A 17,724-nucleotide genomic window follows, 5' to 3' on the forward strand; every position below is an offset into this window, starting at 1 on the left:
ACATGGTTTTTCCCTCTCTCGGTGGTGCCATACTGCCATTTTATAGGTGCTTGATATGACCAAACTGTCCTTGCTTATTGTGACAGTATATCAAGTCAATGTAAATTTCATTATGTCTCTCGGTGTATGATACTCACCGTATAAATGAAATGTTTCATTTAAAGAAAAAGTGAATGAAACATTAAATATGCGGCTTAGCATCCATTATAAGTATACTATACATTGGGCAAACTAGACAATCCCATTAAGCTAATTAAACAATAATGGTGTGTTACGGTATATCAAACTAATCACGTAACGTTATATGTCTAAACGAGTTTAAATGGGCAATTTAGTAAGAAAAATAACAGTAAGTACGTGGAAAGGTCACAGGTTCTGAAATTGAGAGTTAAAGTTAAAGTGGAGCATTTAGTGTAAAAAGTAAGGAGGGAAGTGGTAGGGCAATCGGACCGTTGGAGCAAGTTGCACAGCCACAGCCACAGCACGGACTGGGATCACCTCCGGAGCAAACTGAGCAAAGCATCTCATCCTTCCATTTTTGATCACGTGGTCAGAAATAAATTTAAATATTAAAAATTCTCACGCAAAACAAGGTAAGATGAAAAAGGAAGGATGGGATGTTTTGCTCGATTGCTCCGGAGGCTGAGATCCGGAGGTGATCCCAGTCCCACCAGCACGTGCTCTGCAAAGCTGTACACTTTTAGAATCCCATGAAACTCTGATTGCAAATTATTATAATTATAATTAAGGCATGATTAGTATAAAGAGGCGAGTTCAAATTTTCTGAACCCAAAACTATCTTCTTATGCTGCCGTCATATTGTGTGGTGTGTGGTGGTAGAGAAACTTATTTATTGTGACATTTTAAGTCAATAACGCACTAGAACAAGTCTAGACATACTTCCTATGGCGGTAGGTTCCATTTTCTACACACGCTCGCCAATATGCCTCTCTCCGCTTTTACTAGAGAAGATATATGTACTTATGAAGTGTTGAGGTCATTTTAAATAACTCATGCAATGTTATGTGTTATTGACTTAAGATCCAATCACAATAACCGTTCTGGAAGTTGTGAGATCAAATATTCTGGACCCAAAACATAGGTGTGGCCTCCCTATGACCCCAATCTTTTATTTATTGACGCATACTAAGTTTATGACAATAAAGTTAAAAAAAATTAAGTTTATAAACACGTATCAATTAATGATTGAAGGTTAAGAAGAAACCATACCAATTTTAGGTGCATAATATTTAGTCTCGCAAGTCGTACTTGTGGAGGTAGGTTTCCACTGTGGAGATCCCACTCGAGCGCCTAAAAGGGCGCATAGAAGTTGGAGCGTTGTTAATGGTTGTATGCTGTCTTTGGGCCAGACAAAGAGGAAGAGGAAGGCATGTTGGTAGGGTTTTGGCTTTTGCCTTTGGAATTTGAATTTCTTCTTTGTGTTTGGATTTGGCATCTCATTCGGTCAATCCCAAGTGCAGTTTGCATAACATGATAAACTTTTGCTTTACAACTATATATGTCATTTGTTTGGGACCCTAAAAAAAGCAACTTGGAGATTCCACATCCACAACAGTGTATGTTAATTTAAAGGATTTTTTTTAAGAAGCTGGGAAGACTCACATATGCATTTCAGCTTTCTCCTGACTATTATTGTGTGGAGCTGGGAAGACTCGCTGAGGCATTTAGCCTTCCTCTGGCTACTATCGTGCGATCCACGTACGCTAGAAATCGAACCCATAATATATCGTGTAAAATACGAGTCTGGAATTCGTTCAGAACTACGGAATAGCCAGTGGTTAATTTAAAGGATGATTTGTGCAAAATATAATGCATAAAGCAGTTCCATGGAAAGCAAATAACCATATCTGTATATTTTGGAACAAGACCAACTTTTGAACTTTTGACCAAGTTTATCTTAAAAGACGATTCCTTGAGATGTTGTGAACTTGTGATTATCCGTGAGGGTAGAACAATGCACCATCCCTTTACAGCCCTGTTGCTCTTCGTGAACCAAAGTAATATAAATTATCGTTTTGATACCAAATAATGTAAGGCTCGTTTGGAAATACTTTTAAAATAACTGAAAATATTTTTAAAAAAAGTTAAGAAATATTTCCAAAATCACTTGAAGTGTTTCATGCAAGAAACATATATTACATTATATGCTTCTTGCACGAATTTTTTCAAGTGTTTTTCTAGAATTTACTTGCATTTTTATTAATGATTGGTTTGAAAGAAAAAAAAAATCACTAAAACCGCTTTCAACCATTTTAAAAACACTTCCAAACGAACTTACAAAGTTTGTGGACATTTGGCATAATTAGCATATTAATGTTCTGGTGCTTCTTGCAGGAAGTATTTCAGGTGTTTTTCCATGATTCACTTGCATTTTTACAAATGATTGGTTCACAAAAACATTTTCACCAAAAACGTTTTCAAATACTTTAAAAACACTTCCAAACGAATCTGTAGAATTCTCGGACATTTGGCATGATTAGCAAATTAATGTGACTTTTGAGAAATGATTTGTCAATTTGTCACTACCTCCTCATACAACTAATCATATGCATATTAGTCCAAAGTAAAAAGACTTATTCCGTTCCATTTATGGGCACAAGGTGTGACAAAAACAATAATTATAATTACAAAAACAGTAAGGGAACTCACTTCATGTGAAGGTGAGGCAACAACAATTTTATTTATTTATTTTTAAGGAAAAATCCGCAAAAACCAAAAAAAGTATAATAATTAATGTGAAAATGATAGATTTTGAAAAGCACGAAGGGAAGACTAAGTGCCAAGACATTCAGGCAGGAGGGGGACCAGATTGGAAGCCATCGATGAACGGACGGAAGTGGCCACTATGCTCCCATACCCAATACAACCATACTAATCAACCCGAATTTTTTGTTTTTCTAGCATACACCGGAGCATTATATGCATTGGAATCTTTGATCGTTGGATTATTAGTTGTTGGATTTTTGACCACACATTCAAAGGTTGGTGACGTTTAGTCACATGAGCATATTATGACGTGGTTCATTCTAAACTTTTTGTAAATTTCATGCATCAATTGAATTGTAAGCCCATCTTCCCAAATGCTAAGGTAACACTGTTTTAAGTACATCATGCAATGCTATATGAAAAACTCAAAACATATGAAGTCGGATTATTGGTTCAACATGTCACGGTCGCATTCTAAATAATGTTGATAGAGGACTATCATAGCTCTACATTAGGGAAAGGGATCCTCTCTAGATCCCTTCCTCCTAATCCACAAAATCAGGAAATCCGTATTATTGAAATTTGATTTAACGACTACAAACAGGAGCCCACTTTAAAAGTTATAATAACTTTAACCGTTAGATCAAATTTTAATATCACAGATCCCCTGCTTTAGTGGATTAAGAGAAAGGGATCTGGCATTAGGAGAAGTTCTTGCATAGGACGCTCACATGGAACCCATGTGTGGGGGCCCACCTTACACATGGAAGTGCTGCAAACATACATTTGTATTCTTGAATTTATTCTCATTAGAATAATTTACATGACACGGGTACACTGCTATATAGCATCCCATGCTAATGAAATAAAAACATGTAAACAAAAATGTTACACGTCTTTATTTCTCGGCGCGGGACGTGACTGTGGTATTGTACCCGTACCATGTATAAACAGATGAAGTTGAAAACGAAATCCACGAAAGCATGCATTTTACATCAGAAAGCTCAAATGTAGTATGTTAGACATTTACAACTAAAAACTCTGCCAGCATAAGTCATAAACCAGTATTGGATCCTACATCCAAGAGCAAAGGATGCACCTTCTGTTTCTAAAACAATCATCATTCCTGACGCGTCTTCTCATCCGGCGGAGATTCCAGATAGGCGATTACAAGTTCAGCTGCTTTGCATCCAGAAGCTATTGCATTGTCAACTGAGAGTCCGCCCCGATGGTTCCCTGCAATATTCATAATTTGTACATCAACATATACCAAAGGAAAATAATTAACCAACATAAGGACACCATCACTCATCCAGATCTTGAGTTACTGCATCCGCAACACCCAGTTGGTGAGTAATTTACCTGCATAGAAGAACCCGGGGAGATTTTTCTCCATCTTCTCAATTGCTTCTATAACTGAATCATAGTTATGCCCATACAATGGACATGCTTTGCTCCAGTGGTAATGGCTGCCATTAAGTGTACTTCAAGCTATAAGATGACTATTCAAATTAATGGTAAATACGTAGGCTCTAAAAATATTCATTTCCATTATTTGATTTTCTTAAACCACTAGATCGAAAAGAGAGAGGATTACATACTTCACGGATGTAGGCTCGCCTTCTGCTCCTAGCCAGTGCCTAATGTCAGAGGTAACAATCTTCTTCAATTCATCCCTAGAGAAATAGTTAGAAGTAGAAGAGTATTAGCTGTGTAAAGTTATATCGTCCTTCTATGTGTATTAATGTGTGCATAAATAATATAGAACCAATCGCACAATATCAAGGACAGAGAACATGGCTGTTTTGAAAAATTATTGAGATTTCCCATACGTTGAAGCTTTTGCTAGTTCCTTGTTTTGACTTCCCCCAACAAAGGTAGTATACAGATGCAGGCCACTAGGTGCACGATCTGGAAACATCATGGATGAAAAAAGAGTGCCTGTGCAGCAGTAGTAAGCATATTAGGAGAATATATTAGTTACTCAGTGTGACCGGGCCATGCCAAGCATTACCAAGAGTTTTTAAGCCATTTTTCTGCTCTTTAGAGGGCACAAGAACTCCAAATCCCTCAAGGGGTCTCTTAACATCTTCCTTCTTGAAGGTCGTTATTATCACTGACACTGGTACATAAGTCACCTGCAATAGACAGCAAAAAATAAGATGTTGCTAATACTTCAACAACTTCTTTTTTGGGTAGAGAACCAAAATGTCACAAATACCTCAGGAAAAAAATCAAGAGGGAAGAGAGTTCCTCTTTTCGTGATATTCATTTCTTTGATGTTACACAGTGGAGCCTATGGCAGAGAAGAACCTTGTCAGTTAATATTAGTATTCCTTCCAATATAGTAAACAATATATGAAGTACGGGAGGGCAGGTGTGTGTATGCATAGACTAGACAGAAAGAGCAGTTACAGTTCAACTCGAATAAATGGTAAAGCTAAATTTCACTTGCATGTCAAAATGTAGAACACGGTGAACCATGCGAAATATATTTCTTCTATTGGTACCACTTGGTCATGGCACCTGTGCAAGCATCTAACAACTGCAATGAAGCAGTTGAAGGACATATGTTTCTTTTAATCTACTAGCTCTATCTTGATCTTCCCAAAACATAAACATTTTCGGACAGTAACCATGCTAGATGCAGAGAAGGCACACTTTGTGAAGCAAAACGATATGGTAACCACCAGGTGCCCCAATGAGAAAGTAAATAAACCACCAAAGCCATGTTTTTAGAGTACTAAAATATACTAACCGTCATGACTACAGCATCGACAGATAAACTTTGTGAATGCTTGTCATCCTTAGCAGCAGAGGAAACAGACCAATTTTCAAATGCAGACTTCCCATCATGACTATAAGATAACGACAAAACCCTTGAGTTCAGTTTAAGCTCATCTTTGCCAAGCTGGTTGCACAAGGTATCGGTGAGTGTCTGCACAGAAAACAGAACACAGGGTAAAACATTTAGTTTTGAAAATAGACTCTGCCTCTATGATCTGAACCAAATGTTATTGCAATTGAAGTTGTAAATTTAATAGGGAAAACATAACAGAATACGAGGAACATTCTACATAAGGTATCAAAAAGAAAACATGAACTACAAAAGTAGTCATGAGTCATGAACCATGAATAAGAAAAGCAACCAATAAATTGAAACCTGCATTCCACCATGAAAGGAAAATGAACCCCGCTGACGCTTCCCTTTTTCTACAGAACCCTTTGTTTGTCCACTTTTTTCCTTTTTGGCAGATAGTTTTGATTTAATTGCCCCAGATATAACGGAACCAAACCTGACAAAATAGCAAATGTGTTGCTTAACATCAAACATAGATCATGCGACAAGCATCAACTACACAAGAAAAGAAGTCAAACAGGCTAAATAAATTATGTCTTATTTGAAGGATAAGAAAACTTGACACAGAAGTTTCCTATTTAACCTTCAACTTTCAAAAACGCCAATCTTTTTTTTAGCTAGTAGCATAGGCTTGTGACTAAATAGGGCATTAAAGTGATTGGTTGATTGAAACCTAACCAGGTTGAATGTGGAGCTTGTTCTGTTCACTTCTGAAAATTCATTGAAAGCACGACTCTAAACCCTTGGGTTAGTACGGATTTCTATCCACAATGAGTGGGTAATGAAAACACCGGCCTATGTTCCAAATGAACATAAATTTATGAAAGAAAAAGGTGTCAACTAATCTAATTAAAAGAATCACAATGCCTATTCTAGTCCTAAGCAATAATTTGGAAAATTTCCCACAACCTACACTAAAAGTAGGATAGGCAAGGAAAATAATAAGCAAAAATGATCTTTGTTAACAAAGAAAAAAGAAAACTTGGATACCTTTTTTCCATGTTCCATAAATCCGGAAAAGAATGGCGCATCTTCAAACAGAATCACATGGCAACACAAAAGAATTATTGAAAACATAAGAAGATTCATGAGATAAATGCATGGAAAAGGTATAAATACAGATTCTGGGTAACAATTGACTAGTTAAGAAACAATCCCATTAGCCACTCAGTGTAAAATATGGACAAAGATTGAGACATTACTCACAGAAAGTGATTCGGGATATCCACACCTTGTGAAGGCAACAAAGGGGTCAATGAGATAATCAACAACCTTCCAAGCAAAAATGATAAGATAATATCAAGAACACACATAATATAAGGATATTCAAAAGATTTATTGTTTACTCTAATATTGCAATGCAGTATATACCTCTTGCCCAAAATGACGCTGAAAGAACCCACCCACGCTGCAAACGATAGGTTGAAAAGAAGAATTCTAAGGAAATCACTCCTTAAAAAGTTAACAAAGAAAGAGGAGACGGTTGTTGTCCTAAGACAGAGAAGACTACTACCTTTCTTGGGTGTCATCATCGGAAACTCCTTTTTTCTTCCATAAATATGGCTCCAGAATAATCAGAAGCTGCAATACAGAAATGCATATCAAAGTTGATGCCAATGTAAATGGTTTATGCACGTGCACAGACACGATATTTTGCATTGATACTGGTCATTACTAAATAGCATTGCAACATGATTAAATAACTAGGAAATTAACTTGTCCGACATGCCATGTGTTGTAGAAAACAAACCTTTGATTGTGCTGAAAGAAAATTGCTCTTGATCAGCGCGATTGGATTGGTAGGTAACTGATGTGAAAATGGAGCAAAAGTGATAGTCACAATCAGGAACATTCAACTACGTAAGGAAGTAAAAACCAAAAAGAAAAAACTGAAAACGAACGAAAATGTATTTCATATGCTTTCCTATATAACTATAACAAGATGCAACTGGCAAGACATACCAGCACAGGCGTCCCGTTCCTTACAATATAACGCTTGGTCTGTGAAATCGGCTGCAACATCGGAAAACAATGAATTCAATTATTACACTAAAAGAAGCATCAGCCACTTCCATCCATAAATTCCGAGCTAAGTTTGAAGTTAAAAGCACATTGCTTTATAACGGAAAGCACAGCCGACGCTAGCACAGCACAAAAAACTATAATACACATGAAACTATTACAAACGAAATCCTTACAAATTGTTGCTTTTCTCTTAGTCCAAGATTATCAAGCAAAGTTTGGACCTCCGTTTCGCTCTCGGTCTGCGAAAAAACCTTATGTCAGCATAAAATCATAACGAAAATTCAGAACTGCCCGGCATTGATTCAAACTATTTGGTTACAAAACTCACCATTAAGTTTGCTCCTTCATCCCAAATAAGATCATCACGCGAAACGCTTCTGAGGTTCCCTCCAGCTCTTCCCTCAGCTTCGAACACCGCGACGTCAAAACCATGTGATTTCAGCTTGTAGGCTGCAGCAAGCCCGCTTGAGCAATTGCAACACAAAATCAAAGTCAAATTCTCGGAAAAAAAATCAACCAAAAATAAACAGACAAATCACATCTGAGAATTAATCATGCTTAGCATAATCTGCATGCAAATGTTGAACAAGATTACCTTACACCACCACCAACAACAGCTACTCTTTTAACAGAGCCTGAAAAGTGAAAATTCCACAAAATAAATAAAAAATGCAAAGAAATTCCTAATAATTTTGCATTTATATATATACACACACATACAGATATATATATACACACACACAGGGAGAAAGGGAGAGGTTACTGACTCTGTTGATCTTGTTTGGTTGGTGAGCTCATTATTTGCGGTGATGCTCTCTGAGACTGAGGCTCCAGATCTGAAAGAAGAAGAAGAGTTGTGCACTTATCGTGGGATTTAAACACACTTAGCCGATCTCCAACTAAAGGAGTTAAACACAGTTACGTCCAGAATTATAGTTCTCTAAAAATTTATTTTTTTTAATGAACAGTATCACGCCACAATCATATACTAATCGCGAACCGAAAGGACTAAACATGGTCCCTCAATAATTTATTAGTTTAGATTTATTCTTTAGATTTCTTTGTTATATTAATTAAACTACTGCTATCGAAAGGACTAAAACTACAATTGTTCCCTCAAATAGTGTTAGGATTCTAATGGGATTACTAGTAAATAAGATGGTTGTGATTGTGCCCGATGGCATCATCTGAGCGATTGAGCTGTAATACTTGTAATAAGGTTGCTATATAGCTTGGTTTTGTAAGTAACAGAACAGTTATGAAATAATATTGGAATTCCTTTTGTTACTCTCTCTCTCTCTCTCTCTCTCTCTCTTCGAGTTCTCTCGTGGCTTGTCTGAGTTAAGGTCGATCGAGGATCTATCATTGGTATCGAGCCAGTCTTGTCTCCTTCATCCCTTCTCTGCTGCCGTACGACTCGTACGTCGACGAAGAAAGCTATGGAATCGAAGAATCAGCTTGATGCGATAAACAACACTCTCAACATGCTACTCCAAAGGTTTGACACCATGGAAGGGCATCAAGATTCATCAGATGCTCGAATCGAAAAGCTTCATCGCGATTTTCTGGAAAAATGTGTAATGGGTTGTCCGGGAGATTCATCGGAAGCAGCTCAATCTGACCCCAATTTGCGTGGCGATTCAAGAACTCAACATCTCAACCTCCATGAATTGGGATTTCAACCAAGACCCCATTTGGTTAAACTTGATTTTCCTCGCTTCCAGGAAGGGGATGATCATCTTGGGTGGATTTACAAGGCAGAGCATTACTTTGATATTCCGGCCGACGAGAAGGTTATTATGGCTTCCTTTCATATGGAAAATGAAGCACTTCAATGGTTTCAATGGGTGAACTGCGTCAAGAACTACCCTAAATGGGAAGACTTTACAAAGATTTTTTGCAAGGTATTCGGTTTTTCTGACCTTATGGATTGCACTGAAAATTCGGTGAAACTTCGCCAATCTGGATTGCTCAGGGACTACATCATGGAATTCCGACGGTTGGCAAATCGCACTATGGAAATGACCCTTGGACTCTTGAAAAGCTGTTTCATTGGAGGTTTGAAGCCAGAAATTTGCCACAATGTCAAAATTCTGAGACCATTCGATGTTCATGAAGCCATTGCTTATTCTCAACAAGTGGATGCCAAATTGGCTGAATTAAAGGTTCGATCTTTTCCAAGAAGCCTTCCCTCGGCATCTCAATTCAAGCCTACACAGTTATTTGATATCACCAACACGCAAAAGACTGAGCCTTCTTCAAGAAATGAAAGTTTTAGGCGCTTAACAGCAGCAGAAATTGAATTTCGAAGGAAGAACATGTTGTGTTTTAATTGTGATGAAATTTTTTCCAGAGAGCATGTGTGTGCGGGTCCAAAACGTCAAGTACTACTCATGGATTTGTACGAAAATGGAGACCTTATTGAGCATCATTCTAATGACAATGAAGAGCCTGAGGTAACTGCTTGTGCAGTTTATGGAATGCCTGCTCCAAAATCCATCAGAACAATGAAAGTCAGTGGGTTAGTACTCAATTGTCCTGCTATTTTTCTAACAGATTCATGTAGCTCACATAATTTCATTGACATCTTACTCGTCAAACAACTAAAGGGTCATTTAGATACCACACACCCATTAGCTGTGAAGATTGCAAATGGGGGATCCCTTATTAGTCCTGGATGTTTAGCTCATGTTTCTATTTGCCTACAAAATTATGCAACTGTGCCTGATTTCTATGCTCTTCCTTTGGGTGGATGTGATATTGTTTTGGGTATACAATGGTTAAGAACATTGGGACCAATAGTATGGGACTTTGACAAGATGATTATGCAGTTTGTAGTTGGCAACACCACTTTTTCCATATCAAGTCCTCAGTCTCAAGAACCTCAATCCATTTCTTCCTTACAAATGGATTAGTTGCTCAACCATGAACATTGCTTAGGGGCTGCTTTATTTGTTTTGCAAGTTAGTGCAGACAACACACCTCCATCTACTCATTCTCAGTTGGATTCTTATCAAGATAATGAGGCAACAACAATTTTATTTATTTATTTTTAAGGAAAATCCGCAAAAACCAAAAAAAAGTATAATAATTAATGTGAAAATGATAGATTTTGAAAAGCACGAATGGAAAACAAAGTGCCAAGACATTCAGGCAGGAGGGGGACCAGATTGGAAGCCATCGATGAACGGACGAAAGTGGCCACTATGCTCCCATACCCAATACAACCATACTAATCGACCCAAATTTCATGTTGTTTCTACCATACACCGGAGCATTAGATGCACCGAGATCTTTAATCGTTGGATTATTAGTTGTTGGATCTTTGACTGCACATTCAACAATTGATGGCGGTTAGTCACATGAGCATATTATGACGTGGTTCATTCTAAATTTTTGTAAATTTCATGCATCAATTGAATTGTAAGCTCATCTGCCTAGCTCCACTGCCTTATTTTTCAATTGATGAAATGCTACTGTTTCAAATACATCATGCAACGCTACATGAAAAAACTTAAAATACGTGAAGTTATGTTATTGGTTCGACATGTCACGGTTACATCCTAAAGAAAGTTGATAGAGGACTATCTTAGCTCTACACTAGGTGAAGTTCTTGCATAGGATGCTCGCATGGGACCCATGTGTGGGGGCCCACCTTACACGTGGAAGTGCTGCAAACATACATTTGTATGCTAGAATTTATTCTCATTAGAATAATTTACATGACATGGGTACACAATTATGTGGCATCCCGTGCTAATGAAATACAAACATGTAAACAAAAATGTTACACGTCTTTATTTCTGGGCGCAGGACATGACCATGGCATTGTACCCGTACCATGTAAGTCCTCGTACCTATATTATATGCCTAACATTAAAAGAAAGCCGAGTCTTGGTAGTCGCATGGACAGATGAAGTTGAAAACGAAATCCACGAAAGCATGCATTTTACATCAGAAAGCTCAAATGTAGTATGTTCGCCATTTACAACTAAAACTCTGCCAGCATAATTCATAAACCAGTATTGGATCCTACATCCAAGAGCAAAGGATACACCTTCTGTTTCTAAAACAATCATCATTCCTGACGCGTCTTCTCATCCGGCGGAGATTCCAGATAGGCGATTACAAGTTCAGCTGCTTTGCATCCAGAAGCTATTGCTTTGCCAACTGAGAGTCCGCCCCGATGGTTACCTGCAATATTCATAATTTGTACACCAACATATACCAAAGGAAAATAATTAACCACCATAAGGACACCATCATTCATCAAGATCTCGAGTTACTGCGTCCACAACACCCAGTTGGTGAGTAATTTACCTGCATAGAAGAACCCGGGGAGATTTTTCTCCATCTTCTCAATTGCTTCGATAACTGAATCATAGTTACGCCCGTACAATGGAAATGCTTTGCTCCAGTGGTAATGGCTGCCATTAAGTGTACTTCAAGCTATAAGATGACTATTCAAATCAACGGTAAATACGTAGGCTCTAAATATATTCGTTTCCATTATTTGCTTTGTTTAAACCACTAGATGCGAAAAGAGAGAGAATTACATACTTCACGGATGTAGGCTCGCCTTCTGCTCCTAGCAAGTGCCTAATGTCAGAGGTAACAATCTTCTTCAATTCATCCCTAGAGAAATAGTTAGAAGTAGAAGAGTATTAGCTGTGCAAAGTTATATCGTCCTTCCATGAGTATGAATGTGTGCATAAATAATAAGGAAAACTAACGAAAAATCCAAAAAAACTTCACTTTTAACGAAAAGCCCTTTTTAAAGGTATAGTGAATAGTGCCAGTTAAAGGTAAAAATATGGTTTTTCGTTAAAAGTGAACAGTACCAGAAGTGTTTTGTTAAAACTCCCATAATAATATAGAACCAATCGCACAATATCAAAGGACAGAGAACATGGCTGTTTTGAAAAATTATTAAGATTTCACATACGTTGAAGCTTTTGCTAGTTCCTTGTTTCGACTTCCCCCAACAAAGGTAGTATAAAGATGCAGGTCACTAGGTGCACGATCTGGAAACATCATGGATGAAAAGAGAGTGCCTGTGCAGCAGTAGTAAGCATATTAGGAGAATGTGTTAGTAACTCAATGTCACCGGGCCATGCCAAGCATTACCAAGAGTTTTTAAGCCATTTTTCTGCTCTTTAGAGGGCACAAGAACTCCAAATCCCTCAAGGGGTCTCTTAACATCTTCCTTCTTGAAGGTCGTTATTATCACTGATAGTGGTATATAAGTAACCTGCAATAGACAGCAAAAAATAAGATGATGCTAGTACTTCAGCAACTTCTTTTTCGGGTAGAGAACCAAAATGTCACAAATACCTCAGGAAAAAAATCAAGAGGGAAGAGAGTTCCTCTTTTCGTGATATTCATTTCTTTGACGTTACACAGTGGAGCCTATGGCAGAGAAGAACTTTGTCAGTTAATATTAGTATTCCTTCCAATATAGTAAACATTATATGAAGTACGGGAGGGCAGGTGTGTGTATGCATAGACTAGACAGAAAGAGCAGTTACAGTTCAACTCGAATAAATGGTAAAGCTAAAGTTCACTTGCATGTCAAAATGTAGAACACGGTGAACCATGCGAAATATATTTCTTCTATTGGTACCACTTGGTCATGGCACCTAACAATTGCAAGCATCTAACAATTGCAATGAAGCAGTTGAAGCATATATGTTTCTTTTAATCTACTAGTTCTATCTTGATCTTCCCAAAACATAACATTTTCGGACAGTAACCATGTCAGATGCAGAGAAGGCACACTTTGTGCAGCAAAACGACATGGTAACCACCAGGTGCCCCAATAAGAAAGTAAATAAACCACCAAAGCCATGTTTTTAGAGTACTAAAATATACTAACCGTCATGACTACAGCGTCGACAGATAAACTTTGTGAATGCTTGTCATCCTTAGCAGCAGAGGAAACAGACCAATTTTCAAACGCAGACTTCCCATCATGACTATAAGATAATGACAAAACCTTTGAGTTCAGTTTAACCTCATCTTTGCCAAGCTCATTGCATAAGGTATCGGTGAGTGTCTGCACAGAAAACAGAACACAAGGGTAAAACATTTAGTTTTGAAAATAGACTCTGCCTCTAAGATCTGAACCAAATGTTATTGCAACTGAAGTTGTAAATTTAATAGGGAAAACATAACAGAATACGAGGAACATTCTACATAAGGTATCAAAAAGAAAACATGAACTACAAAAGTAGTCATGAGTCATGAACCATGAATAAGAAAAGCAACCAATAAATTGAAACCTGCATTCCACCATGAAAGGAAAATGAACCCCGCTGACGCTTCCCTTTTTCTACAGAACCCTTTGTTTGTCCACTTTTTTCCTTTTTGGCAGATAATTTTGATTTAATTGCCCCAGATATAACGGAACCAAACCTGACATAATAGCATAGTGTTACTTAACATCAAACGTAGATCATGCAACAAGCATCAACTACACAAGAAAAGAAGTCAAACAGGCTAAACAAATTATGTCTTATTTGAAGGATGAGAAAACTTGACACAGAAGTTTCCTATTTAACCTTCAACTTTCAAAAACGCCAATCCTTTTTTTAGCTAGTGACATAGGCTTGTGACTAAACAGGGCATTAAAGTGATTCGTTGATTGAAGCCTAACCAGGTTGAATGTGGAGCTTTTTCTGTTCACTTCGGAAAAGTCATAGAAAGCACGACTCTAAACCCTTGGGTTAGTGTGGATTTCTATCCACAATGAGTAGATAACGAAAACACTGGCCTATTTTCCAAATGAACATAAACTTATGAAAGAAAAAGGTGTCAACTAATCTAATTAACAGAATCACAATGCCTATTCTAGTCCTAAGCAATAATTTGGAAAATTTCCCACAACCTACACTAAAAGTAGGATAGGCAAGGAAAATAATAAGCAAAAATGATCTTTGTTAACAAATGAAAAAAGAAAACTTAGATACCTTTTTTCCATGTTCCATAAATCCGGAAAAGAATGGCGCATCTTCAAACAGAATCACATGGCAACACAAAAGAATTATTGAAAACATAAGAAGATTCATGAGATAAATGCATGGAAAAGGCATAAATACAGATTTTGGGTAACAATTGACTAGTTAAGAAACAATCCCATTAGCCACTCAGTGTGAAATATGCACAAAGATTGAGACATTACTCACAGAAAGTGATTCGGGATCTCCACCACTTGTGCCGGCAACAAAGGGGTCAATGAGATAATCAACAACCTTCCAAGCAAAAATGATAAGATAATATCAAGAAAACGCATAATATAAGGATTTTGATATTCAAAAGATTTATTGTTTACTAGAATATTGCAATGCAATATATACCTCTGGCCCAAAATGACGCTGAAAGAACCCACCCACACTGCAAACGATAGGTTGAAAAGAAGAATTCTAAGGAAATCACTTCTTAAAAAGTTAACAAAGAAAGAGGAGACAGTGGTTGTCCTAAGACAGAGAAGACTACTACCTTTCTTGGGTGTCATCATCGGAAACTCCTTTTTTCTTCCATGAATATGGCTCCAGAATAATCTGAAGCTGCAATACAGAAATGCATATCAAAGTTGATGCCAATGTAAATGGTTTATGCACGTGCACAAACACGATATTTTGCATTGATACTGGTCATTACTAAATAGCATTGCAACATGATTAAATAACTAGGAAATTAACTCGTCAGACATGTAGAAAGCAAACCTTTGATTGTGCTGAAAGAAAATTGCTCGTGATCAGTGCGATTGGATTAGTAGGTAACTGATGTGAAAAATGGAGCAAAAGTGACAGTCACCACAATCAGAAACATTCAACTACGTAAGGAAGTAAAAACCAAAAAGAAAAAACAGAAAACGAACGAAAATGCATTTCATATGCTTTCCTATATAACTATAACAAGATGCAACTAGCAAGACATACCAGCACGGGCATCCCGTTCCTTACAATATAACGCTTGGTCTGTGAAATCGGCTGCAACATCGGAAAACAATCAATTCAATCATTACACTGATAGAAGCATCAGCCACTTCCATCCATTAAATTCCAAGCTAAATTTTGAAGCTAAAAGCACATTGCTTTATAACGGAAAGCACAGCCGACACTAGCACAGCACAAGAAAAACTAAAATACATGTGAAACTATTACAAATGAAATCCTTACAAATTGCTGTTTTTCTCTTAGTCCAAGATTATCAAGCAAAGTTTGGACCTCCGTTTCACTCTCAGTCTGCGAAAAAAACCTTATGTCAGCATCAAATCATAACGAAAATTCAGAATTGCCCGGCATTGATTCAAACTATTTGGTTACAAGACTCACCATTGTGTTTGCTCCTTCATCCCAAACAAGACCATCACGCGAAACGCTTCTGAGCTTCCCTCCAGCTCTTCCCTCAGCTTCGAACACCGCGACGTCGAAACCATGTGATTTCAGCTTGTAGGCCGCAGCAAGCCCGCTTGAGCAATTGCAACACAAAATCAAAGTCAAAATCTCGGAAAAAAAAAAATCAACCAAAAATAAACAAACAAATTATATATGAGAATCAATCATGCTTAGCAAAATCTGCATGCAAATATTGAACAAGATTACCTTACACCAGCACCAACAACAGCTACTCTTTTAACAGAGCCTGAAAAGTGATAATTCCACAAAATAAATAAAAAATGCAAAGAAATTCCGAATAATTCTGCATATATATATATATATATATATACAGATATATATATACGCACACAGAGAGGGAGAGAGGAAGAGGTTACTTACTCTGTTTATCTTGTTTGGTTGGTGAGCTCATTGTTTGGGGTGATGCTCTCTGAGACTGGCACTCCAGGAATGAAAGAAGAAGAGTTGGGCACTTATCGACGATCGTAGAGAGAGAAAATAAATGAACCGGACTGGGCTGGCTAATGGTTTTTTTTATTGAATAGAATATACCTGGACTGGGCTGGACTGGGCAAATCGCAGACCTGGACCGCTGACTCCTGCCGCCTCTCTGTTTCCACGAAATGAAGTGCTTTCTCAATTGCAGCCCAAAACCAATTTAAACACACTTAGCCTATCTCCAACCCTGGCCTATAACCTAAATTTCCACTTCTATTCCCAAACCCAATTTAAGTTAAATGTGTGACCTAAAACCTAAAACTCAAATGAAAGTCAAATAACGGCTTGTTTTTAGCCTAAGATTCGGTGTGGGCCACACTAGTGAGAGTGAAAACGGAGCTGTGAAGCCCACATGCCCAAAACAACTCGCCCAACGCACTAGGCCGAATTGCAACAAGACCCCACCCATGTGGGCTTGTCTCCCGCGTGTCAGGCTGAGCTGTTAGCCTAACGGCTACTTTTGATGATCCAACGGCCAGATTTAAATGGGCCGTTGGTTGATCCAATGGCCTAGATTCAAACCTTTTTTTTTTTAGTTTTATATTTATATATTTATTGAATCCAACTTTTGTATGTGCTTCATATGTGTTTTGTGTGTCTTATATGTTTCATGTATTTTGTGTTTATACATCTCTATCATGATTTTCATATTCTTCCATAGTGTTTCATGAGTTTCATTTATCGATTTAGTGATTTTTCAATATTTATCGGGATTTAAATATTTTTAGGTTAAAATGTTCGTAAAATTAATTTAGGATAGTCTGCATATTTTTTTTTAAATAGCCTAAATTCTTTCTTTAATAATCTGGGGCTTAAATTTTAGGCCATAAGGGAAAAACTATTAGAGATGGTCTAAAAGAGTTGAACACAGTTCCGTCCAGAATTATTGTCCTATAAAAAAATATTTTTTTAATGAATAATGTCATTCCACAATCATATACTAATCGCGAACCGAAAGAACTAAACATAGTCCCTTAATGATTTATTAGTTTTAAATTTATTCTTTAGATTTCTTTGTTAATTTAATTAAATTACTGCTATTGAGAGGACTAAAACCACAATTGTTCCCTCAAATAGTACTTAAAGCGAAAGCCCAGATCAAAAAGGAACAAATTCATATCAAAAACACGTGCTATGAAAAATCTGATAAGAATAGCATTTTTTTAATTTCAAAATTTGTACGTGGTTGTTGTATTGATTGTAGTAGTTGGCCAA

General features: G+C 37.3%; 2 protein-coding genes across 4 annotated transcripts; both read right to left on the reverse strand.

Annotated features, from left to right (window-relative positions):
- Positions 1-3,687: 3,687 nt before the first annotated feature.
- On the reverse strand, positions 3,688-8,805 carry LOC103404203 (protoporphyrinogen oxidase, mitochondrial-like). Of its 2 annotated transcripts, none has more exons than XR_011577743.1 (18): positions 8,380-8,805; positions 8,208-8,247; positions 7,941-8,076; positions 7,786-7,851; positions 7,550-7,600; positions 7,338-7,394; positions 7,101-7,168; positions 6,959-6,995; positions 6,794-6,859; positions 6,578-6,618; positions 5,891-6,023; positions 5,486-5,665; positions 4,949-5,023; positions 4,742-4,865; positions 4,560-4,668; positions 4,329-4,403; positions 4,090-4,229; positions 3,688-3,963 (listed from the first exon to the last, which is right to left on the reverse strand). XR_011577743.1 is itself a non-coding variant. In XM_008343090.4 (18 exons), exons 1-18 carry the CDS (start codon positions 8,408-8,410, stop codon positions 3,848-3,850), a joined length of 1,512 nt encoding a protein of 503 aa, XP_008341312.3. In that variant the 5' UTR covers positions 8,411-8,805; the 3' UTR covers positions 3,688-3,847. The 2 variants fall into 2 exon arrangements, 1 of the variants encoding a protein (XP_008341312.3); XM_008343090.4 differs by having other exon boundaries at positions 4,090-4,196.
- A 2,726-nt stretch (positions 8,806-11,531) lies between these two features.
- Positions 11,532-16,514, reverse strand: LOC103404531 (protoporphyrinogen oxidase, mitochondrial). Of its 2 annotated transcripts, XM_029096999.2 has the most exons (18): positions 16,393-16,514; positions 16,219-16,258; positions 15,949-16,084; positions 15,793-15,858; positions 15,553-15,603; positions 15,337-15,393; positions 15,110-15,177; positions 14,968-15,004; positions 14,797-14,862; positions 14,581-14,621; positions 13,894-14,026; positions 13,488-13,667; positions 12,947-13,021; positions 12,740-12,863; positions 12,558-12,666; positions 12,173-12,247; positions 11,933-12,039; positions 11,532-11,806 (listed from the first exon to the last, which is right to left on the reverse strand). In XM_029096999.2, the coding sequence occupies exons 1-18, from the start codon at positions 16,421-16,423 to the stop codon at positions 11,691-11,693; spliced, it is 1,512 nt and encodes a 503-aa protein (XP_028952832.2). In that variant the 5' UTR covers positions 16,424-16,514; the 3' UTR covers positions 11,532-11,690. The 2 variants fall into 2 exon arrangements, with proteins under 2 accessions (XP_028952832.2, XP_070672751.1); XM_070816650.1 differs by lacking the exon at positions 11,532-11,806 and having other exon boundaries at positions 11,968-12,072.
- Positions 16,515-17,724: the final 1,210 nt, after the last annotated feature.

This window comes from Malus domestica, chromosome 17 (assembly GCF_042453785.1).
Source record: "Malus domestica chromosome 17, GDT2T_hap1".
In the NCBI taxonomy this organism is placed as follows: Eukaryota; Viridiplantae; Streptophyta; class Magnoliopsida; order Rosales; family Rosaceae; genus Malus; species Malus domestica.